Here is a 24,228-nt window from a genome sequence, read left to right as displayed (position 1 = left end):
AATCTTTTTCACAGGCACATGAGTTATCAGAGGTAAAATATGAATCAGCAGGAAACAGGATCAGAGGGCAGATGAATGTTTTTCCCCTTAATTGGGACATGTTAATGGCATTAACATTTGGACAATATTTGTTTCATTTAGGCCTTATTTTTCATCAAAAATGGCAAAAATACAGCAAATGCAGTAGAAATGCTCTCAAAACATCAATTCAAAATTTGGCCACAGAGAATACAGAATTCACCTTGTCCCTACATGTTTCCAGTCACTGTTCTATCAGCAAGCTTTAATCTGAACACTGTTTCACAGTGACACATCACTGCCCGGTGGCCCAGGAGTCTTACATGGCTCAGGCTCATTTCAGTGCAGTCTGACTTAACACACTGAAAAAGACTTTGGTAAGGAATGAGGACAATAAATTTTATTTAGAAGCCCACTTCAAATATGAAAAGGATGAGTGTAGAGATGCTGTTCAAATGACACAGGGATATGAAAAGGCTCATTTCACCTTTTCACACTTCTGATAAACTCAAGTACAGTTACCAAGGCTTTTTTTGCCTGGAACAAAACTCCTGCTGGAGCAGCACCAGTTTCTCCAGTACCCTTTCTCTCAGGGCTTACAGGACATGCTGCAGTGTCAGTGTTTTGCACACCCTTCATATTCAGCAGTGCTGCTGCTCACAAACCAAAGCCACAACCAGAACAAGCTGCAGAGAACTCCTGTAACAATGGGTCAAACCAAGTACATGACAATGAAATAAAGAGGGAATGAGGATGAGGCTCTTACCGGGTGGTGGGATGCCTGGGATACCTGGCATACCTGGCGGGAGTTGGTGGGGTGGGGGCACCCCTGGGTGAAGTGGCTGCATGCTGCCCATGCTAACAATGCCATCAACTGGGCCCTGCAAAGGTGGCAGCACCGGTGGATAGCCACTTATCATGCCTTGAAGGACACAACAAATTTCAAACATGCATCAATAACATGCAATATGGTCTACACAGTATGCACAGACATGCACTATCCACACACACACACAAAAAAAGCACCTTTAGTACAGCAAGACAATGCTACAATTAGTATCTTGCAAAAAAAACCACAAAACAATAAAAACTAAAAATAAATATGAAACGCTATACTTTTGATGAATTAGTATTTAGTGTATTTGTATGTTTCTCACGGGGCAATAAATGTTGAATACTCCGATATGTTAACACAAGGAATAAATTCAGCCACAATTAAATGTTACTAATGCAAGCAGTTTTAATACAGCTTAAAGCTCTGCCATCTGCATACAGATTACAAACACAACACTGACTGGCCAGCCCCATGGACAGCCCTGCTCTGTGGGCAAGTTCAGAGGCCACAAAAATCAAACCCCAGACATTTTTTCCTGCAGTACACACGCAAAACTGATGCACAAAAGCCCTACAACATTCACATACTTGAAACTAATGGCAGTGATGGGTGATTTTTAGTAGACCATCTCCAGAATTAACTAAGGCAGTAACACAAATTTTAAACTTGGGTTTAAAGTGCTGGGCTGCAGTAACTTACACTCATGGCATTAGACTGAAGTGAAAGGACTTAAAAGGAGCACCTGCAGTCCCCCTCACAGAATTTCACTGTCCATGTCTGCAAGGTGTCTTTAGAGGAAAATCAGTGACATTGTAAACACTGTGTTGTGCTGCTGCTCAAAAATTTCCTTTTCTGCATATAAGGGAAGAAAATTGAGAGCTTTCTCTTGCTTTGGTTCAGATTTTCTGCTATCCATGTAGTGAACCTACACAGTGTAACTACACTATTCTTGTTAGGCTCTGGAATGTTTAATTTAAATGTATGCATTGCCAGGTAAGCAAGGAAAGGGGTTGGAAAGACAATGAAAAGATGACAGAGGACAGAAGCAGGTCTAGAGAGATGAGGTAAGTTAGAGATGAAGATTTGCTGGGGCTTCTATAGTCTGCTCCAAGAAACACCGAGTCTTTGCCACACTCCCTGTAACTCATTGAAAGTTCTTTCACTGAAAGAACTTTCAAAACAGAGATTTCTGGAATGAGACTGGCCAAAAACTCAGCAGTTCTGACTGAGAACAAAGCTGTAACAAGCTCAGGGTCTAAACAGGAGGAGCAGCTACAAAATAAAAGCTAAACTTGTCACTTCCTCAGGATGTTACAGAAGTGAGAAGCCTCTAATCCCAAAAGCTCTACATGGAGAAAACAAGAAGAAAATAAAGAACTAATCTCCCTCAAGCCTTCATTTTCCACAGGGCACCTAGACTGACATGTGAAATATGCTGTAGGTACCTATTTCAAATATCTGGAAACTTATCTGTACTTCTTTATTACAGAGAAATGCATATTTCTAGTGGAAGAAAGAAAAGAAGAAACACAACAAAAGCCTCCTTGGCACAAAAAGCTACTGCCTGGTACTTGCAGTGCCCCCTAAACTGCTGACACATCTTCAGTGCAGTTAATGCACTTCTGAAGCTTTAAAACAAACAACCAAAAAACTCCCCAAGGAATCAAACCCATACTTATCAATCATGGAAGCTTAGTTCCACATTTCCAATTAAAATACTCAACAACTGGCTAATAAAGATGCCATCAAATCTCTGTGAGAAATCAGTTCTTGAAGCTCCTTCCAAGTAAGAGCAACCATTTTCTTATCCCATGTATGAATTGCAAACTTTATTTTAAACTACCAAACATGGCCAAACTATTTCCAGCTCCCACAACTGTGATTTAGGATGGCTTTGAAATTACTTTTCTCCTGTTTTTTATTATAACAACGCAAGACTAAGTAAACTTCTGCAATACCTAATTATAGAAGACACTAAAGTGCTGCACACTAAGAGAAATACATCTCAGAAGATTTCCCTTGCCCCATGGCCCATAAAGAAGTCCTGTGATGGAGAAGCTCTCTTAACTAGAGAAAAGCAACCCAAGGATGGAGGAGGATGTGAAAGAGGTCCAAACAGAACAAGATACTTCCAAGTAGGACTTGTGAAAACCAAAAGATGAAAGACTGTGTTTTTCAAATGGGCCACAGAAGTAGAAGGAGTTTAAAAGGCTCTCCTCCATCATCTATTTTAAGGAAGTATCTTCCAAAGCCAAAGTGAAGAGCCTTGAGTGTTGATCTGCTTGAATAAGACAATGGCCTGAAATAGAGGCTTGCTGCCACAGGAAATAAGGTAGCATGTGTAGTTGGCAGAATGCACATTTTTGGGAAAGTTTTAAGGAAGTGTTAACAGCAAATATTACCGCCCATCAACACCTGCCTCCAAAAACTGGAAAAGTGACTCAGTGCCAAAAACCCCAAGAACCAAACTAAGAAAACACAACCACAAGAGGATGGCATTTCTACATATTCTAGATTGAAGTAAATTATTCACAAAAGAGATCAGCGCTGGGAAACTCTTTTTTTTCCCCCTCTCCTTTTTCTTAATATATTCACAGGTAAGTGTACACACATACATACATCAACTGCAAACAGTTCACAGGGAAATTACCATGAACAGAGTGAAGAAAAGCCAAAAGAAAAATGCAATTCAGTGTAAATAAATGCTTTATAACCTGGAGATCATGAACCAACTAAGGAATGTGCCTTCAGTTAAACATCCATGCAGCCTATTTACTGAAAGGGGATTTAGAGATTGTGATGAAAAACGCTTCAGGCTGTCAGCTTGAAATAAGGCCACAGCCTGTGAGATGAGAAAGAAAAAGAAAAATGACAACAGAAGAAATGGAATAATTGGAATGTCTTAAGGGAAAGTTAAAAAGACCCCAAAACTCAAACCCAGAACCCTCCAAATACTCGTTTTTATCTACTCAGCCCTATTTTGACCTTGACTGAAGCAATTTAATTCTTATTTAAATTAGAGACTGGGGAAGGAAAACAACCTATCAGGTCACACCTAATTAATTTTTTCACCCATGTATGGCTGATTTCCATACAAGAATCTTGAGTGGACTACATTGTCTTCAGATCTGATCCTGAAAATACTTACTCCGAGCATACTCCCTATGAAATCAAGCCGGATTACAACTGGTAACGAGCTCAACACCCAGCAACAGGGACCTCGTGGAAGAGTTCTCCAAGCTCAGTTCTATTCTGAAAAATAACCTGATAAAACCAGCAATGTTGTCATTTTGTCTTTGTTTCTGCAATGGCTCTAGATCCTGGTCTGCTCTGCTTACCAGTGCCTAAGAGGCAAGTCTACAAAGCTTTTGCTTGGATTTAAAATCTGGGTTAGACTCTGATGGCCTCTCACCTTCCTGATGATTAAACCCCCAACAGTTTCCCTCCTGCTTTACCACTGTCACAGATGCTGCATGTACTAGAAGACTATTTAGCTGCTGGCCCCTTGCCACAGCAGGGCTGAAGGTGAACTCTGCAGGGCAGAGTGAATAATCACGACTGCTCACTACCAGAACAGGAGCACTGCACGAGGAGGACCCTGCTGCCCTGCATCTTCCACAGGCTGCTCTCCACTGCAGCACGTAACACTGGACACCAGGCCACCGCTGCACTAGGCACGTTCATCATGAAGAAGGACTGAAGAGTTTGAGCTTTTGCTTCCAACGTGACCCAAGAGTGTGTTTGTTCAGAGTTATGAAGGGGGTTGATAAAGTGGATGAGGAAAAAATGGTCATAGCTCCTACGTTTTACCTGCAACGGGTGTCAACTGCTGATTGAGCATTCCCATTGGTGTTGGTGGCGGCACCACCCCCATAAGAGCCCCGACAGGAGTGCCTGCCCGGGGGGAGGAATTCTGCTGCTGTGCTGCTCGCTCTCTCTCCTGCTGCTCAGCAACTTTAGCTGCCCGCTCTGTAAAAGTATTTTAGATTTTCAGTTCTGTTTTGTAACCCAGACTTTCAAAATATTATCTGTTCATTAAAAGGACTAGTCAGACACTGGCATAGTTTAGTCAAATATAAAGTAGAACAGATGAATCTTTTTTATACAGCATATGATTTGATTTCATGTGGCTGCAGCTAAGACTTTTAGAGAACCTTTCATGAAAAATATTCCACAAAGTTTTCTCTTTCTAAAAAATATAAATAATTAAAATAAATAATAAAATAAAATTTTAAAAAAATTAAAAGAACAAATTTGATTGTAATAACACCAGTGTTACCAACATGAAGCAGCAGTCCAGCACTAGGCTCGGTCCGCACTAGGACATGGCAAAACATTCCCTGTTTTGACACCACTGGCTCAGCTAAACCAGCTGCAGCCAAGGCCAGCAGCTCTTGGGTGGATCCTCTACCAGCTGCTGTGGGAATTGAAGCCCCATGTCTGCCAGGTGTGCCCTAAAGAATGCTGCAAAGAGCAGACTGCAGTGCCAGCTGGTGGCACAGTCATTTCTGGGCTCCCCATATATTTTACTACTGATGCAGCTGAAAAGTGGTGGCAAAATAGGGGAGCAATTGTAAAGTTTCCCTAGTGTAGATTAGTCCTTAGCTTTTGGAACATAACAAGCAGCAGTTTGATAAACCAAAAATATTTTTCTCTGCCTCCTTCTGTCATTTCCCCGTTTGGTCCCCTAGGAGTTATTTTTGTTTCTGAAGATGTCTAACTCACATTGTGCTGCTCACTGGAGATCATGTGTGTCCTTTGTACGATGGATCTGGTCATTATCTCAATCAAGTCTCTCACTGTGACTGCAAGAACAAAAGATCTACTGCAGGGTAATCTGACCAGAGGACAATTTTATATTAAGGGAAGGGCAAAGGGTCATGGGAAGAAGAAAGAAAAAAAAAACAAAACCCAAGCAAAAAAAAAAAGGAGAAGTACTGAATGCCCACTCCAGGTGCTTCAGGGGCATGCAAGTTCCTGCTTTGGAACTTGCTCTGGATGCTGTATCTGACTGGCACAATGAGGAACAAGGAAGAATAAATGGATGCAGGATACATCTCCAGCAATTTTTAACAACAGTGAATGCAGGGCTGTGAGTTCTCTCTTGCAGCTGCTGAAAGATGGAAACTGACACTAAACCAGCAAACAAGGTCCTCTGTCAAACGGAGGCTAAGAAGAAGTTCATCAAGGAGATTAAGTTATCCATCCTGCCAGTGTTACTCGCTTCCCCTAGGACATGACTTTGAACATCCATCACATTTTTGCCTCCTCTAGAACCTGTTTGTGCAGCTTCTAGCACTACTTCCATACACTCAAAGACCAGTTTCCTTTCCAAAGGCATTTCTTTCCTTCTTCCCACTTCTGCAATTTCAGGCAGTGATGACGACGCAGAGAAACTCCTACATTTAAACAGGCAACTCAGATGCAGTTGAGCACAAAATACGTAAGATATTTAAAGGCAGATCCTGAAGAAGAAAAATGACAAAATCCTCTCCAGAGCACAGCAAGCACTTCGTGAAAAGACGAAGCAGTTGTTCTGACTCTCACCTACTTTTGGCCAGCTAAAAAACAAAAAATGGTCAGACAAAGCAAAAGAGACACTCTGATGAATGAGAAATTACTGCTAAGTGTTTAGCTTTATTAGACTTCAGAGTGCTGAGGTTTGAAGAAGAACCTGGTGTAGGACAGTTCTCAAGTTTTACCTAGGCCCTTTCCATGCTCTGATTGTCACAGAAGTAGCAAATGGAATAACACTGCCAAAGGAACTGGAGGAGATAGCTGAAAGCTCAGCCTAAAGCATTCACCCTAATACTCAATAATAACCCCAAATCACATAGGCCAGGACTTGAGATCATTCAAACATTTCCAACACATCTCAAGAGACAGGGAAGAGACCTTCTGCTTGGAACAGTTTTTCCTTACAACAGGCCTTTGCTTCAATCCTTTTTATTTTACTTTATTTAGCCATGCAGGCACTTCCAACACAGCCTCTTCTCTACTCAACTACTGCTAAAATAAACAACTAATACCCTGCATGCAAACCAAACAAAATTTTCAGTGGGTCAAAATGGATCTAAAATGTAAACTACTTCTCACCAGAAAATGGCAGCGCTGGGATGCCATTTTTTTTTTCACTGAGATGTCAAACCATGCCCACTCCCTGCTCCCTGCTTCACATCCACACCAGGGAACACATGAATTCTGACTCTTCACAGTGGAAGGAGTGGAGTTTCTCCTCTTTCACACATGGTAAGCAAACATAGTTTGGACACTTTGTTACCCCATCCCAGCCCCTCAAAACCAAGTAAAAGTAAGTCTAGTTCAGGGCAGACACCAAGGCAGGGAAACTGCAGCTCAAACCCCAAAGATGTGGAAAATTTTAATTGAGAAGGAAGATTAAAATGGAAGCACACAGACAATCATTAACACAGTGGACAAACAGAGCCTTCCTGCAGGAGTGCAGGACTTAAAGCTGTTCTAAGCAAGGAAGCAATGACATGCCAGCCATCCTCTGCTGAAGGCTGAGGCTGTAAGGAGGCATCTGCCAATAAAAAGATCACACATGCACCTAGAAGGGTGTAAAAGGAAACAACTACAGAGCAAAGTAAGGCCCCAGCAGTCTCACAAAGAAAGAGCGTTATCGTTTCCCTTCTCAACATTTGCAAAGCAAACTTGCACAGAGCAAAGGGTGCTGTGCTACCCTCCAGAGCTGCAAAGAGCTGCTACTGAAAGTTCAGAAAGGACTGAGGTGAATGAGATTGGACAGTGATAGCATGCAAGCTTCCAGCCTCAAGATCAAAGCTGCCTTTAAGTTACGACTGTGCAGAAAACCTATCAAATCTCATTTTCAAAGTTAGAACTGAACTGGGCCATAACTTCCCTGGGTGTTGAAACGTTCCTATCCAAAGGAGCATTTTTTAAAATAAAGTTGCATTAATACAGTAGTTAATAGTGTTGACATGCTTTTAAGTAGAGCAGTAACTATGGATGTTAAACTCATGTATTTGGCTTGGGTAAGGGGTGGCTGTTAAAGATTAGCTATATTTTATTTTAATCAAATAAAAGTTAAAACACAGTGACTATTTATCAGAAGGGAGGGAAGGAATGGAAGGAAAGGAGGGAGGGAAGAAAAGGAGGAAGGCAAAGAAAGGAAAGGAGGGAAGGAATTGAGGGAAAGAAGGGAGGAAAGGGGAGAAAGATAGGTCTGAAGTATCTCATGATTATGAAATATTCCTAGTCTTACTTCAGGATACAAAATCTCTCAACAAAATGAGTTACAACAGTTGATTAATACTGTACTGAACAACAGGTATATTTACAGTACAGTACACAGCCTCTTAGGACTCTAAGTACTGTTAATAATGAACTTTTCCCCACTCCCCTGTAAGCCTTTCTTACCTGCTGCTACAGCTCTCAAGAGCTTCTTGTCCAAAATAGCCCTCAGTCCTTCTTTAAGGAAACATTAGAAAAATATTTTTCCAACTGACTTCTAGCCCAGGAGTTCCATACCCCTTTACTTCTAATTTGTCCCCATTTTCTTGGACTTTGTTAATTTGGTTATATGTGGCAAAAACATTTAAATTATCAGTTGTGCTCCACATAACTGAAACATTCTCTTTGCTCCTCTTCAGTCATCTCTCAGTATGAACTTCTCTTTAAGGTACATCCAGAACACAAGCATAAATATTTTCTTTTATTAAACCTGTCATCTGAACAACAGAAAGTGTTGAGAAAGAAAAGAGGCAGAAAAGAGTTTAGCATCTCAGTTTTTACCTACCTTCATATTCTGCTTTCTTGTTTGCTTCCAAGTTTCTCCATTCAGTTCCTACAAGTCTGCTGAGCTCTCCAAAGGAGTAGTCTGGGTGCTGAGCTTTAATCACAGCTCTCATCTCGCTGCTAAACAAGATGTACCCACTCATGTTGATCTTCCTTTTTGATCCCTCCTTCTTGGTGCTGCCCTTAACAGACTTGGGAGTGGACTGTGAGAAAAAGCAATTATGACCACAAGTGTACAAAAGAGAAGGCCAGAAGAGAACAAAAGGAATCGTGTCATATCACAGATTTCGTCCACTGGGCTATTCAGAGATGTTGCCAACAGGAGTTAAATATTTTATTTGCCATCGCACATTTAGGAAAATGCTTCCCCACTTCCTCCTTGGCCTTTACAATACCTACTCTCCCTCATTCTACCTTCTAAATGTTATTTTGCCTGCCAGACCTTCCTTGCTCTCTAGTGTTCACTTCTCATTACCTAAGTAGCCATTTCTTCCTGAAAAACCAAAGCCCAGTTTTGCTGATCACTGTTTACCTGCACCACAGATTCACATCATGTTCTTACGTTGATGAGCAACGAAAATTCTGCTCCTTTGCTTTTCCTACTATGGATACCCCCAAGTGAGAGCTCCCCGATGTTTTCAGCCACCAAAAAATTACCCTGTTTTGACATCTCTACACTGAGATACCACAGCTTAGAGCCCCCTTTTTAAGGCACTTAAACCTGTATTTGTCACAGGAGACCATAACTAATCTATACTCTGACCAATAAGACCCACAAATGTATCATCACATCAAAACCCTCTGAAGGCCTTCCTCACACCCCAAATGTTACAAATCTGTCACATCTTGAAAAGTGCCATTGTTTCTAAGTACCTGGTGGAGGCCAAAAGGAAACAAAAATACATTCAAATGTTTCTTTCCTCTCCTGAAATTGACTCCTCCTACTTGCTGCTTTGACCCCACAGTTCAACACTCTCCTCTCAGCTAAAAACAAAGTTTAAGTAATATCAAGATGCTTAAAAAGTCTTGCTTATCAATTTAAGCAAGATGAACTGAGGTCCATTCAAATGCAATTCTAAACTTCACTGCACTAACTTGCAATCCACCCTTGAAGTTTTCATTATGAACCTAAAGACAACTTGTCTGGAGGAACTGAAGGCTCCACACAGGGTTTGGGATGATAAGGCAAATACAATTCCATCCTGGCTGCCCGGGCAAGCCCACACTGGCAGATGGAGAGTTCTCAAACCAAGAAGAAGGAAATCTAATTCTATATTTGGCCTCTGATAGATCTGCAGACAGCTACAAGTTTACCAGCTGCTCCAGCCTATGTAGTTCTTGCAACAGTTCTGATTACAGTAATTTATTGAGAAAGCCTCCCCACCAGTTTGGAAGGGCAAACAGGACTTGGAGAAATCATAAGGATTCCAAATTTGGTTCTGGCATTCTCCATTCTTTTCCATCTCCCATCCACACATTTTTAAATGAACAGTCTTTTCCACTGGAGCCAGAAACTGCACATATACTTTCAGACTTGTTAAAAGAAATAAACCAGGAACCCCTTTCATGCCTTTTCTCAGCCATACTACTGAAGCAAACAATGAAGCTGCACATCTTTTTAAGTACTTTGACTTGATTCACAGCAAATTGCAGCAGAAAAGCATCACCCACCTATCTGCCAAGCCCCACCATACCACATAGTTACTTGTCTTGGCTCCTCTTAGGTGTTATAAGAGCTTCTTTGTTGGCAGAATAAAAAGTTTAAAAGTTTTGGGGTTTAATAGTTGTTAGATAAAATTCCACTTCTATTGGAATACTCTTCAAAAATTTTCAAGCTCCTTATAGAATTCTGCATGTTAAACAAGAGCAGTGAGCAACCTTGCAAGGGAAAATGCATTTGGTGGTTGGCCACATGGCAACACATCAAAATCAAACCAGGCAAAAACTTCAGCAACTCTTTCACAACATCCAAAGACATTTCTACCCTGGAGTCACACTCTTACCATGTAATGCAGCAGAAATCCACACTGCTGGTCACAAGTATCTGGAACTCCCTCCTGTTCCAAACAGATCATTCCCTTTGCCTCTTTAAGACTGGCATTAGCTTAGATGTGGGAGTATGGTGACATACAGGGTTTAATCAAGTTGCAAACAAAGTTTTTTGGTTAGTTGAATTTCCAGCTAAAGCAGTTCCCCACTCTGCTTCCACGCTCAGTAACACAAATTCCAGGCCTTATGTAAAGAATTTGTATTTGACTTTTATATAAACACTTGATACTTCTGAAGAAGTGTCACAGAAAACCTCATTATTAGAAACAACACTAATACATAAAAATGTACCCTGGGTTTTCCTCAGCTGAATGATCGCCTTTAAAAATATTTTAATGGAATGAAACACTATCACCTGGATATCATATTGGACATGCCAACATTGTTTTGTGTCATTTACTCCACACGCTTATAAACTTCAGTATAAATCCTATTTTTGTATATGATAAAATGTTACTTTCTTCATTTGGATTGGGAAAAGAATGTGGAATATCAAGGTTCAAGGGCTCCTGAAGGAAAGTCCTTACCTGGGGTGGAGTATAAGGCATTATATCCAAATCACTGGCTAAGGGGGCCTGAAGCTGAGGCATAGAAGGTGTTTCAGTCATATCACCTTCCTCTTCTCCCATCTCTTCCATGTCCTCATCACCTCCTTCCAACTCAGCAAATTTTGCTTCCAGCTGCTGAATCTTCTTTTCTAGGAGAGGAGATGGCTCTTTCTGAGGAACTATGGGTTTCCTGGAAGATGGAGGAGGAAGACAAAAAGCAGCTGAGAACAGACTCATACCTTACAGGAGAAAGAAGTTGTTTTGAAGAGAAAATCAACTTCCCTTAATTTCTGACTGAACAGTATAGAAACAAATGTGACTTGAGATATGCTTATGCTTCCTTTCAGAACCCAGAGCAGAACTAATTTTATGTCTATGCCAGTGTTCATTTCAGTCACTTGTCAGAAGGATTTTTTGAGGTAGAAGGGGATTTCAATACAAGTATTTAATTGCCTTCTCTTGTAGAAATTAACACCACAGCTTCCTTAGATTTCACATTTCACTTAAGTTAGAACTTAGTCTTATTTTATTAATATGAATGTTCACCAAAAGATTTTTCTTATGCATAATGAGGATTTAAGTATTTTCCCAATATCCAAGAGAATGTACCAATCTGATAAAGTAATGACTTTTCTTGAAGTAAGAGGAAGAAAAAGAAAACCATCAGTATTAAGAAATCCATCAGTACTAAGACCATAAAAGGACTGATGCTATCTGCATTTCTTCCCAAGAGTGTGGTTATCTGAAATTACACCTCTGACTTCTGTGGATGTCCTGGGTCAAGCTGGGATGGGGTTAATTCCCTGCACAGCAGCTGAGAGGTGCCTTGTTTTGGATCTGGGAGACAATAGGATGGGTAACACATCTTGCTGTAATTAGTGCTGGACAGCTCAGCATCAAAGCCTTTCCTTTTTCCCACTCTGTGCCCCAGCAGGCTGGGGCTGGGCAGTGATTTGGGAGAGGAGACAACCAGGACAGCTAAGCCAAACCAGCCAAGAGATATTCCATACTCTGACACCATGCTCAGCAATAAAATATGGGAGAAGGAGAGGACAGGGTACATTCAGGGTTATGGCATTTGTCTCTCCCAGTAACCATTACAGGTGCCAAGGCCCTGCTTTCCAGGAAACAGCTAAACATCAGCCTGCTGATGAAACACAGGGAATTCATTCCTTATCTTGCTCTGTCTCTGCATGTAGCTGTGCTCCACTTTCCCAACTATTTTTAACTTGAGCCAGGAGTTTTTCTTCCTTCTGCCCTTCAGATTCTCTCCCCTATTCCACTGTCAGTGGACAGTGACCAAGAGGCTGGGTGGGACTTAGCTGCCAGTCCATTACAATCCAGAAGAGTGTTCAGGTGATCCCCTCATTCCCCTCATATTTTTACCTAAAATAGTATATTTCATCATCTACAACTTTTGCAGACAGTGAAAACCTCTTCAACCCTTTGAATTTCTTCATTTGTTTGTCACTTTCATTGTAGCGGCTCTCACAAAGAAAAACATCATTTTCGGAGATTTCTGTTGGTCTGCAGGAGAGGAAGTCTTTGAATGACAGAACGACACACTTTCCTGCAGAAATGAAAGAGCTGGGTAAGAAGGCAGCCACACTTGTAGATTCTTTTAGAAGTGTGGAAAGTCCATTGTTTTGCCTGTAAGTGTGGAAGATTCCAGGCATTTGGCACAACTACAGAAAATACATCACTCTATATTCCAGTCAAATAATGCCACTCACAAGAAACTTACAACAGCTTAATGCAGCTTTTGGATTTCTTTCAAGAACTAGAGAACCCACAAAATCACAAGCCCCCATGATCACTGTCAGTTACTGTATTTATCACAGCATCATAACTCCAAAACAAAGTACACAGCCATCATGTTCTGCCACAAATGAAATTTCAACCTCCCGCTCCTCCTTTCAACTTTGCAGGCAATATGTACTGGAGTTATTACATTAATATGCAAGAAAAATGAAGTTTTCTGTTCTCTAGCTGCAAACAATGTTAACTTTCATATCACACATGTAAAAAAGCTTCCTTATAGTGAATTTTTATCACAGGTCCCACAGGCAGGAATGCATATTAAAAACTCACTGCATGGTTATCTCCTCCCTCCCTCAATGAAAAAGACATACTTGGAATCAAGCCTACACAAAGCTTTCAATCACTTTAGGTTGTGCAGAAAAATAAGATGTCCATCAGATTAAAGCTGTCAATAATTACCCAAAATGCAAGTCATGGGACAGGTCTCCTCCAGGTTACTCAAAAACACCTCCTTCTTGTAGAACATTTTAGTTGGCTCATGCTCAGTTTCTTCAGGATGTATAAAGATTGGACCAAAGAAATATGCGGCTCCATCTCGCACCCACATCTTCTCAATTCTGCAAAGAAACCAACCCAGCAACATAAATGAAAGTTCTCCCAAATGAGGCAGCAAGATGTTCAGGAAGACCATCAGTGGAAGATGAATACAGAACAACCAATTCCAACTGTACAACTGGACCAGGTTTTTATTAGGCAGCTAAAATTTCACCTCCATCTATCAAGACCTTGTAACACTTCACTCACATTTTTTCCCATCCTCTTTTATACCTTTTTACAACCAGCCCCTCTTTTATCCAAGTTCTTTTTCAGCTGTAAACTGCAAACAAGGAAGCTGCCCCTACCTGCCCACTCGAGGCCGCACCAGCCCGTGTGATTTGATGAAGACACAGTCCCCAACCTTCAGCCACATGTCATTGTAGCAGAGCTGCTCAAAGTAATGGCAACCAGGTTCCCCGTTGGACATTTCTACTGGAACATCTTCTTTGTCCTGCAGGAGAAGAAGTATTTAGAAACTTGAGGAAGGAGGAAAACCAAGCACAGAAATAAAGAGATGTCAGGTACCAGTAAAAGGCTTTGCTCCATCTGTATGTTAACAATAATAGGTAGGCATTAAGCACAGATGTGTGTGCAAAAGTTTCCTGAATTGAAAGCCAAAGATATCCTCCATGTCTGTCACAAGCCTTCCTGTTTCACAAAGCTCTAATTTTGCCAGAACAGTAATTTACAGGTTTTTTTTGTTGTTGTTGTTCTAGTGCTTCAAAGTAAACTGGCCAAGCCAAGCCTTGTCAGCTTTGAAGGTTTAAAGCCCAGTAATGTACTTAGGAAGCAAGAAAGGAATATATGGCCAAGCTAACAGACACAAAAATATAATTATTCAACTCTCTTATACAATAATGTCAAACTCCATGTATTGCTTACAAATTCATACCATCTGCCCTATTTAATTTCTTACTTTTTCGTAAAAACTCAAATTGTGCCTCAATTCCTCCTTTTGTGCTATCAATTTCCTTATTTTCTTTTTCTACATCATCTTTCAATCCCATCTTTCAGCCTGTGATCCAGAAAGCCAAGGAAACACAGGCTGTCTCACCAAGGCATGGAAGGAGAAGATCCTATGAGTTTTCATTCTCTCAGTAGAATTAATTCCATCTTTGGCCATGATGTGAATAAATATACTAATACACACTAGGTGTCTGACAAAAGCTGATAATGGGTGTGCTGGGTACTGTGTTCTCAGGTTCTGTTAGAAACTGCAAAGTGGATTTTTCATGGTTTTTTTTTCAGTGATTTATGCTATTATGAGTCTCTTTTTTTTTCATGACTAAATTTATTTCAGAGAAAACTAATTCAGTTTAACTGATTTTAATGCACTTGCCTAAATTTATTTGTTTTCTTACTCTAGGCACAAAAAATGAACCATTTTATCCACTAAGTTGGACAGAAATACTCTTAAGCATTTTGACAAAAATGCTTAAACTACTTAGTTATCAACCACAAACAGGCCACAAACAATAGAATATTATCTATTACTTACTGCTGCCTAGCTACTGACTGTTTTCCTGAAATACTACACAACAAAGCATTTCAGCACTGCCATGAACTAAAATTAGACTTTTAGTTCTACTGGTTCTTTAGGCTTAGGGCAGGCTTTACAGTAAAAGTGCAATTTTCTGACGTGGTAAAAAAACCACACCAACCCCATCATACAATCACAAGAAGTAACAAATATTTACACAGTTCATTATTTTCTGTTTTGTCTTCTTATAGTTTGATTGTGTTAATTTACAAATGTCTGCAATATCATTTATAACAAAAATATTATACTCATTTATATTTTTATTTATTTGGATGTGGTGAAACCCAAGCCATGAGGGCTAATATTTTGTCATTCTCTATCTGTCAAATACAACCAATGTTCCCCTTGCATACCTTTTCAAGATGAAGGATACTTTCTCCCACCTTACTGTCCTCCAGGGTTTCACTGTGTTTCTCCTCATCTACTTTGTCTGTATTGGCAAACACAGAAGCAACTCTGACTACAGGCAGGGGCACATCTCGTGGGACAAATCTGACAGAGCTCACAGGCATAGTCCACAGTTTAATCTTTTTAAAAGACTTTGTCTTTGCAGAATAGCGTGACTCACACACATAGACATCCTCATCTCTGAAGTTTTCAGGGCACAATTTAAAATATTCCTGCAGATTGAAGGAAAGATATTAAATATTTCAGCAACATCCACACCCCACAGACACACAGTGAACTCCCTCTCATGGCTTCAGTTTTTTCTATGCTTCTCAGCAAAAGAAAGTCTTTTTGCTGAGTTCTCTTCTTCCAGTTTGATGTCTAAGTTTCACTAAGAATAACAGCAAACAAGAAACCCCATTAGCTCCTTCTCTTCCTTTGGAGAATGAGCTAATTCAGTACAGGTTGGCATGTGAGAAGAGTTAGGTTTTATTCATTTCCCAATCCAGTGCTTTAACAAGTACAAGATCTGAAGCCTGAAATCACCTTCACAAGATATTTGAGCTTTGACTTGGGAAAAGGACACATTCACCAAGCCAGGGGTGACCAAATCAAACACAAATCAACCAGCACAGGGAAACTATCACCTGTGTGAACCACGTATCTCAGGAAGCAAAGGAAGATCCAAACAGCCCACAGAAGCTAGTCCTATTTAATTTAGGTATTAGTGGAATGTCTCTATGTTAGAGTGCCTCCAGCTCTACAGGAAATAGCAGAAAGCATTACTTGTTCTATAAATTAATCTGAACAGTCTCTCACCTTGACAAACATGACTACACATTTGCCTAAAATTTTGCTAACAGGAACTTTACTGTAATAATCACTTTTAAAAACTTCTTTCTCCAGGAATTTTCGTGTTGCAAGATGGAAAGTTTCATTTGGTCGATAAAACCAGCAGCCATAGAGCCATTTCTCTCCTTTAAAACAGAAAACAGCAACAAAAAAGAGAAGGGAGACAGAAAGAAAAAAATGTAAAATGACAATCTCTAGTACATGAGTTAAATAAGAACAATTACAAATTGACTGATTAATCAAATAACCATGCACTCATTTATACTAGGAGCAATCTGCATCTAAACAGGGCAATATTCAACTTTTCAGAAAAGGAAAACAAGTTTTTTTAAAAAAAACTACCAATTGTTATTTCTCCTGTAAAACCTGACTCAGCAAAAGAAAGAAGACATTTGTTCTTTATAGATCTTGACTTTCAGGCCTTGAAACAGTTTTGAAGTCAACAATCACCTGATTATTTAAACAATCTCAGGTAACTGTTTTTAACTTTTTAATAACTATTTCTTTCATTTTATACTGTGACAAATTGCATGATGACAAATTCAAATTGATAACAATGATTTATAAAGAAGTTACAAATATGTACTATTTTTCAAAATCTAAGGAAACCTGAGCCTATCTTTGGTTCAGATTCGTCAGCACAGAAAAAAAGTGTTCTTCTGCACCTGAATTACAAGGAGTCCATCCCACTGAGAATCCCATCCTTGCAAGGGTACATTTGAGGGTAGGCAGAAATGAACACCAAAAAAAAGCCCATGATGTCCCAAGAATTTTCTGTTTGTAATATCCTTCGGAAAAAAGCAACTCAGAAACAGCAACAAAAAAATACTCACTGGTTCACACAGTTCTGCAAATAAAATAAGTAACATGCACACAGGAAAAAAAAAAACAAATTGTAAGCTTAAAATGATAATAGTAAGTTCACCCTAGTGTTTTCCTGCAGGAAGGACATCCTTACCAGCTGAATCTTCCCACAGCCTCTCGATGCAGACGATGTGAGGCTGCAGGCTGGCCTCTGCAGGCTCCACATACACATAATCCCCCACATGGTACATGCTGTTCTTGAAGCTGCAGTCCTGGCTGTAGGTCCGATGCAAACTTGACAGCCCAGCAGATCCAGAGGAATCTTCACTCTTTTCAGCTTCTTATTTCAGAAAGGGAAAACCAGATGTTAGTAATGTCAAATTTCCGTATTAGCCAAGATTCCTGATGGCAGTGCCTCACTGTGACCCTGGAATAATCAGGCTTTATTGCTGCTGACATCTATGAGGGAAGATGAACCATGTTAGAAATTTAATTTGTGGACAAAATTGCCAACAGCTGTGCTCCTGTGTGTAGAAAGGTGCAATTGGAGAGCTTATTTATTCCTTTAAACATGGTGCACAGACAACCAACCAGGAACTGTGAAATAAAGGACCTTCAGTGTATGCTTCATGCCCTACAAAATTGTGCAAGCCCACTCCTCTGCACATCCACAGTAGCCAAAACACAAAAGGCTTATCAAACCTCTGTTCTTCAGCAGTGTTAAAAGCATGATCACAGACCATGCAAACACCATCAGTATTGGTCAAAAAGAAAATGATTAAGAGATCAATGGGAATATTCATTGCTAAGTTTATTATCAGCAGAAAGCTAAAGTAAAAAGTAAATTGTTTTCTTTTATAATATCCTTGAAAGAATACTCATACCCCAATGTATTCTGATTAAAGAGTTTACATAGGGATAATATCTACCTACATCTCTTTCTTAAAAGCTCTCTGGCCTGGATGATAAAGATCAAAATAAAATAAATCTCTCATAACTTGAAAATAAAAGACTGGGGGCCAAGCAGACTATTGAGGTCCTTTCAGCAGGCTGCAGTGACACATTATATGTGTGGGTACATTTTTCATTTGGTACATTCAAAATTAATGAAACAAGAGTATCTACCTCTCTTCTCCTCCTCCCTTTTGAGCTTATCCTCCTCTATTTCTTTGGGCAGTTTTTCCTTCTTTTCCTTTTCTACATCATTGTGTAGATGCTTGGTGGTGTAGCTGAGAGCAGGTGACAGCAGAATCTCTCCATTTTTACAGAGTTCATCTCGAATTTTAATGAAGAACTGCTGAAGTTCCACTGCATCCTCATAGATCTCCGAATCAGTCCTGTACAAAAACATGAGCAACAGGGTAAAAACACAGTTTGTGAAGGGTCAAACAGGAGCCTAACACACCCATCAATCACCACTCTTTTCAACTGAAAGTTTCACTCTACCAATAAGATTTCTCTGCTTCCTCATAAGGAGCAGCAGAGACTGGCTTGAAGCCATGAAGTATTAAGTGATGCTTCACCTGTTAGTCCACTGTCAATTTGCATTATAGTTTACCCACAACATTATTTTGGTATATAACAGTCCTGAAATGCAAGGAAAATCAAAGATAACTAGTTGTGACAAGGCTATTGCCACTGCACCTCTACAATCTTTTAACTTCTGAAAACTTGAGTAATGACAGTACTATTAACAAAACTCACTTATTTTAACTATTCATACTCCTCTTAGTAGCTATTTTACGATAATTTTTTACTTCCTCTCTTCACAGTCAAGCTCTCACCTGAACATTCCTAAAAAGGCTTCTAATTCAAGCAAAACGCTACAAGAAGTTGCAAGTGTTCATAGTTTTTGCATGGTGTTACCATTACTCACCCACGTGTGACTGCTCCAAAAGAGTAATTCACTATTTGAACAGCTAGAGAACAGCTCTCTTCACTTTTTCAATTTGAAAGTTAGCAGGAAGCTTTTTGTCAAAACAATCTCTTAGCAGAAAACTAACTTCTTCCTTGTTCTCAAATCAAAGCAAATGTTCCACTGAAGACCTGATAGAGCTTTTGAGATTTAGTTTTCCAAACACCCATATCAAGGAAAATAAACACCTTAAAAAAATTTCAGCCTTTGTCTAACATTAAATGCAAACCTCGTGATAAAGATACTTGAAAAATAAGGTTTCCTCACCTGTTCATTCTCCGTGCCCTCTCCAGCACCTCAAACATGTTCTCCTGGAACAAGTCCAATCTCCTATAGCGATTATTTTCAACATTTTTTCGGATAATATCAAAAGTCAGAGGAGGTTTATTTGGGAAGTTGGGATCAACAGCAGGAATCTCAGCTAAGGAGTCACTGTAGCATCTGCCCTCATCATCCTGGTGGCTCATAACGGATACAAAGAGGTTATGGATAAGTTCCTGAATCAGCAAAGTGACATTGGGCACATGAGAATCCTCATCTCCTTCTATTTCTCTCCGCGTTTCAAGCAAAACTTTATGGAGGACCAGGGCATCTTTATAAATCAAAGACTCCGGCTCATTGTATGTGCAAGCATTATTGAACATCATGACAAAGTCCTCCACCATGGAGTCGATGTCCTGGTATTTATTTGCCATCATGTGGCTCCTGATCTTCTCCATGTCCACGGGCTTCTTGATGGTGACGTAGTAGTCGGGGAGCTCGGAGCGGGAGGGCAGGCGCAGGAAGATGGCGCTCAGCCGCCGCCCGCGCTTGTCCGTGTAGTTCTTCACGGCCTCGTACACCTCGTTCAGCTTCTGCTGCATTGGAGTCATGTACTTGGACTTCTTGGGAGAAATGCCACTTTTCCTACCTAACACGACAAAACCAAAAAAGGAGTTAAAATGACAAAGCTGAGAACTTGCACATTTCTTTGTCCATCTCTAGTTTCCACCAGGGAATTGTTCATGGGAGAACCACTTCATGGTATGAGAAGCCTCACAACATGGAGTCTGTTCCAAGCTGCAGCTCCCTTTATTTTTCATAACTCTATGATTTTATTTTTTTAAACGTTCTTTTTGGCAAATATAGAATATGTTGCTCTGTGCTCCACCTGGCAAAGGCCTCCTCAGGCTTCAGCATGGAAAACATATTTTCCTGCCTAACAGCATTAACAAACTCGTCTAAGCTCATTTTGGTTTTACAGCACTTCATGAATTTGTCTCTGCAGCTGCTAAAAATCCTGTCATCACATGGTTTTGCTATCATTAAAATTAAGTATTCAAAATATTATCAGATTCCTTTATGACATGTTTATGCCAAATTAAAAAGGATTATTATAAGTAAAATGCAAATTAAGGCCTCCCATGGGATTATCAGGTTGGCTTTTTGACTAATTCACAATCTCTGTTACTGCACTGCACAGACTGCCTAACTCTACACCTGTACTTTATCTAGGAACTGCACATTTAATTTGCAAGAGGACAGTGCACAGTTATTTTCTTTAAGGTTTTTGTGCAATTTTGTCCATCTCTGTTTGCTCAGTTCTGAACACATATTAAGAGAACATAAGATCTGAGTAGTAGCAAGGTTGTGAGTGCAACAGCTCAAGGAACTTCACTTCCAGGTTCTTCATGGCTTTCAATAATCTGCCAAACAGAGTACACTTTTTTGTAATCATTCTGTGGGAATCCCAGACATTTAACCAGTGACATGAAGAGATTTGCTCAGTTTGAGAAGCCCCTTACTTGAGTGAGCACATAATGCACCATCTAACATTTGGATAATACTGTATGACTAAATCTTAATCCTTCCACCCATTGCCAAGTCTTTTTCCTTCACTTTAAGTTACTTTTCTTAGAAAACACTACATGCAACAACTTAATTCTATTGTATAATACAGACATGCCATTGCTATCAAGGTTTTGAAAATACAATTCTACTTTCCTTGTCAGTGATAACAACTGTGCAGAACATGTCTCTGTCTAAAAGGAAGATCTGTGCACCTGTTTTGTGAACAGATTGTGTTGTAAGTATTGAAATGAGACAAGGAAATGTACAAGGTTGTCTTACTTAGCTTTAGTTTAGGGGATGCAACATCATCATCTTCAGCCAAGGGTCCCAGCTCTTTCCTTTTTTCCTTAAGGATCTTTTCCAGCATATGGGCATCATTGTACACCTATTAATCAGTAAAGTAATCAAAATCCAACCAAAACAAGGTTTACTGTGTTTACCAGTTAAGAACTAGCTCCTAAGAAACAAGACTACAAAAAAGGGGCAGCTGTGTTATCAACTTCCTCATCAAACTCTTCTGCTGAGCAATGAAAGATCCCTTGAACCACTGAGATTCCATCAAGGCACAAAGGACTAGAACAGTCCTGGATTTTCAAACTCAATCCTGGTGATGAAGTGCAGCTGCTGACCAAGTTCCTTATTAGAAACAGCTGGAGGTTTCCACCCTGTTTCACATCATTCCTACTGCCTGAGGAACATCACAATATAGGCACACTCAACAATATACTTGTAAATGAAAACCATATCCCTTTCAGATTCATTTTGCTAAGCTGAACAAGTCATGTCTTCTAGTCTGATCTCCTACACTCTCCACTTCCATGAAAACAAAGCTGTTTTCCTTCTAAGACACCTTTCTCAGAAGTTCTGAGTATTTCTACTTTAGTCCAGTAAACAATTGCAATAAATAATACATGTAACAGCTGAAGTGAAACCACCCTAACAGCAGTTTATGGCTGCTGAGCAGCAGAGAGAAGCGTGGCTGCTGACCCCAGGGAGTACCTGGGAGCCCTCCTCGTTGTAATGCCTGGCGTTGCGGAACATGAGCTTCATGTCCTCGATCATGGCCTCCTCCGCCGCGTACTTGTCATTGCGGATGTTGTGCTCTATCATCTTCAGGTCCATTGGCTCCAGGATAATTTTGTAGTAGTCTGGGTAGTCCTTTTTGGATGGCTTAACCATGAAGAGATCACAGAGCCGCCTGCCTGTGCCGGGCTCCCGAGCTTCCAGAACCGCGTTGTACAAGATCTTCATCCGCTGCTTCCGGATGTTCTTTTTGCTGTCGGGTTAAGAAGAACACAAAGGAAAAGAATAAATGTCAGGGGCTCTTATCCCCACTTCCAACACTAATATCAAAATTATGCTATCCTCTACCATGAAAAGACAACCAGACCCACCTAAACACACACAAGAAGTTCAACACTAAGACCAGAAATTGCAAATGACAACAGCATCACAATCACGAGCCTGACACAGAAACAGGAAATTACTCCTCCAGATGATTGTTCTCTCATTGACCCCAAGTTCAAGTGTTCTACAAAATAAACCAACTAACTCATTTTTCAAAGTGCAAAGGCCAAAAGGAGCTCTGAGCACATTCCAGATGCAGAGGAAACAGAGCAGTCAGGATCAGGCATCTGAATCCAAGAGCTCAAGATCCAGGGTGAACAGGTTAAAAACCAACAGCCAGGCTTTCATGATTACGTCTGGTGAACACAAAATATCAAGTACATGAGCTATTTTTCTATATTAAAGACATGAGCTATTTATCTCAGAGTAATTCTGTACATTCTTCAGTACCAAGTAAGTACATCAAGGATGTAGTAGAAAGAATTGCTTAAATATCTGTCCATCCAAATGAAGACTGAAGTCAATAAAGTTCACCAAGACTCCAAACCCATGTAGAAAATGGTATGGGCTATCCCCACAAATGCTACAGTCACCCTGTGTGTAGCTGTTAAAAAAGTACATGGCTCCCTGCACACATAGTACATGGCCTATAAGCAAATCAAAAGAGGGAGAAGAAAATTTATGTCAGTAATGTATAGTCTCAGCTCAGATACTGTGGCACTCAGCAATACACTCACTACAAAGCACTTGTAAAGAGGCTTCCAATCTGCAATCTCCTCAAGATTTATTCAGGTAGTAATAACTTTGACTTTACATTATCTGCAATGACAACAGCCACCACAAAAACCACCTTCAATTGCAGAATGTGCAAAATATCGCAGTACAACTTATTAGAAACCAAACTGCAACACAGATTTCCCATGATGTGGATCTTTTCATTACACATTTAAAACATAACTAATGCAGTCTCACGCCTCAGATACCTCTTACTCCTTGGTGAGATCAGCAAAATAACTAAAGAAAACTAACAACAAAGAAAACTCAAAATATATATTCTACAGGCTAAACATTACCACTGTTGGCAAATGTTGGTTAGTTCTTCCCACTAGCAGGTGAGCAATGCCAAAATACAGACATGCTGCCAAATCCCCCATTTTAAAGTATTTCCAGGTTTTTCTCATCATTTCAACATATACAGGCAATGCAAAGCCAAAGCAGAAACAGCAGAAGGCCTGCCAATACTCAAGATTCATGTCATGCATCTGATACATAAAAGGGGACACTGAAACAACTTTCTTCTGGGTAATTGTTATTTTCCCAACAGGATGAATTTTGCATGGGTTATTGGTTTCCTTTCCCAAAAACATTTTGGAATTCCTCTCATTGCTTCACTTCTGTGATCATCAGCATTTATGATCTTTCCCTTGCTATCATTCAGCAAACAAATGGATAACAAGTATCAAACTGACAACATCAAAAACATTTTCAGGTGCTCTTCAAGCATTCTGATCTCCCTTGCCTACCAACACAGGAAATCCTTTGTTCCCTTTCCTCTTTCATTGTTCTTAGATGACAGGGCCTGACAGATTTTTTTCCTTTTAAGCATTTCAGTAGTGTCTGGCACAAGGTGTTCAAAAGCAACATGGGGTTAAAAAGGATACTGATGACAATTTGACTTGCTTGATTAGGTACTACTTTTTGAATTTGAAGATCATAAAGCTAGTGATTTTTTGCAATTACTTGGTTCTGTTGTCTGCCTTTCCTTTCCATTATATTTCTTCTTCCCAGCATCCCTAGACTGTACCATCTCCTAAAATCCATGTTCATATTTTCTCTCTGAAGCTTTCTAATGAGTGTACATTTTTGCACTTATTTAATTATTCTTCAGTGACTCTTTGCTGATGCTCTACTCCATTCCCTTCCTCTCCAAACAGCTGTTGTTCCTTTGACAAAACAAAAACTAAATGTC

The 24,228-nt window shown here is 40.0% G+C and overlaps 1 protein-coding gene across 12 annotated transcripts in view; it reads right to left on the bottom strand.

Annotated features, from left to right (window-relative positions):
- PBRM1 (polybromo 1) overlaps positions 1-24,228 on the bottom strand; it is a 56,560-nt gene that overhangs the window by 7,563 nt on the left and 24,769 nt on the right. For 7 of the 12 annotated variants that reach the window (XM_021533833.2, XM_021533783.2, XM_077786086.1 and 4 more), the window contains 13 exons: positions 21,912-22,188; positions 21,192-21,297; positions 19,350-19,992; positions 18,293-18,504; positions 17,322-17,507; positions 16,331-16,488; positions 15,478-15,744; positions 13,890-14,035; positions 13,447-13,604; positions 12,613-12,796; positions 11,206-11,416; positions 8,631-8,832; positions 785-940 (listed from right to left, as the gene is read on the bottom strand). In XM_021533833.2, coding sequence (XP_021389508.1) covers positions 785-940; positions 8,631-8,832; positions 11,206-11,416; positions 12,613-12,796; positions 13,447-13,604; positions 13,890-14,035; positions 15,478-15,744; positions 16,331-16,488; positions 17,322-17,507; positions 18,293-18,504; positions 19,350-19,992; positions 21,192-21,297; positions 21,912-22,188 — 2,906 coding nt within the window. Of the gene's footprint in view, positions 1-784; positions 941-8,630; positions 8,833-8,866; positions 8,929-11,205; positions 11,417-12,612; positions 12,797-13,446; positions 13,605-13,889; positions 14,036-15,477; positions 15,745-16,330; positions 16,489-17,321; positions 17,508-18,292; positions 18,505-19,349; positions 19,993-21,191; positions 21,298-21,911; positions 22,189-24,228 lie in introns of those variants that run through there. The other 5 variants (XM_077786087.1, XM_021533889.3, XM_031505931.2 and 2 more) reach the window with 2 other exon arrangements.

The sequence above is a fragment of the Lonchura striata genome, chromosome 12, assembly GCF_046129695.1.
Source record: "Lonchura striata isolate bLonStr1 chromosome 12, bLonStr1.mat, whole genome shotgun sequence".
In the NCBI taxonomy this organism is placed as follows: Eukaryota; Metazoa; Chordata; class Aves; order Passeriformes; family Estrildidae; genus Lonchura; species Lonchura striata.
The sequence above is the reverse complement of the archived record's forward strand: the minus strand, read 5'-3'. Positions and strand labels throughout refer to the sequence as shown.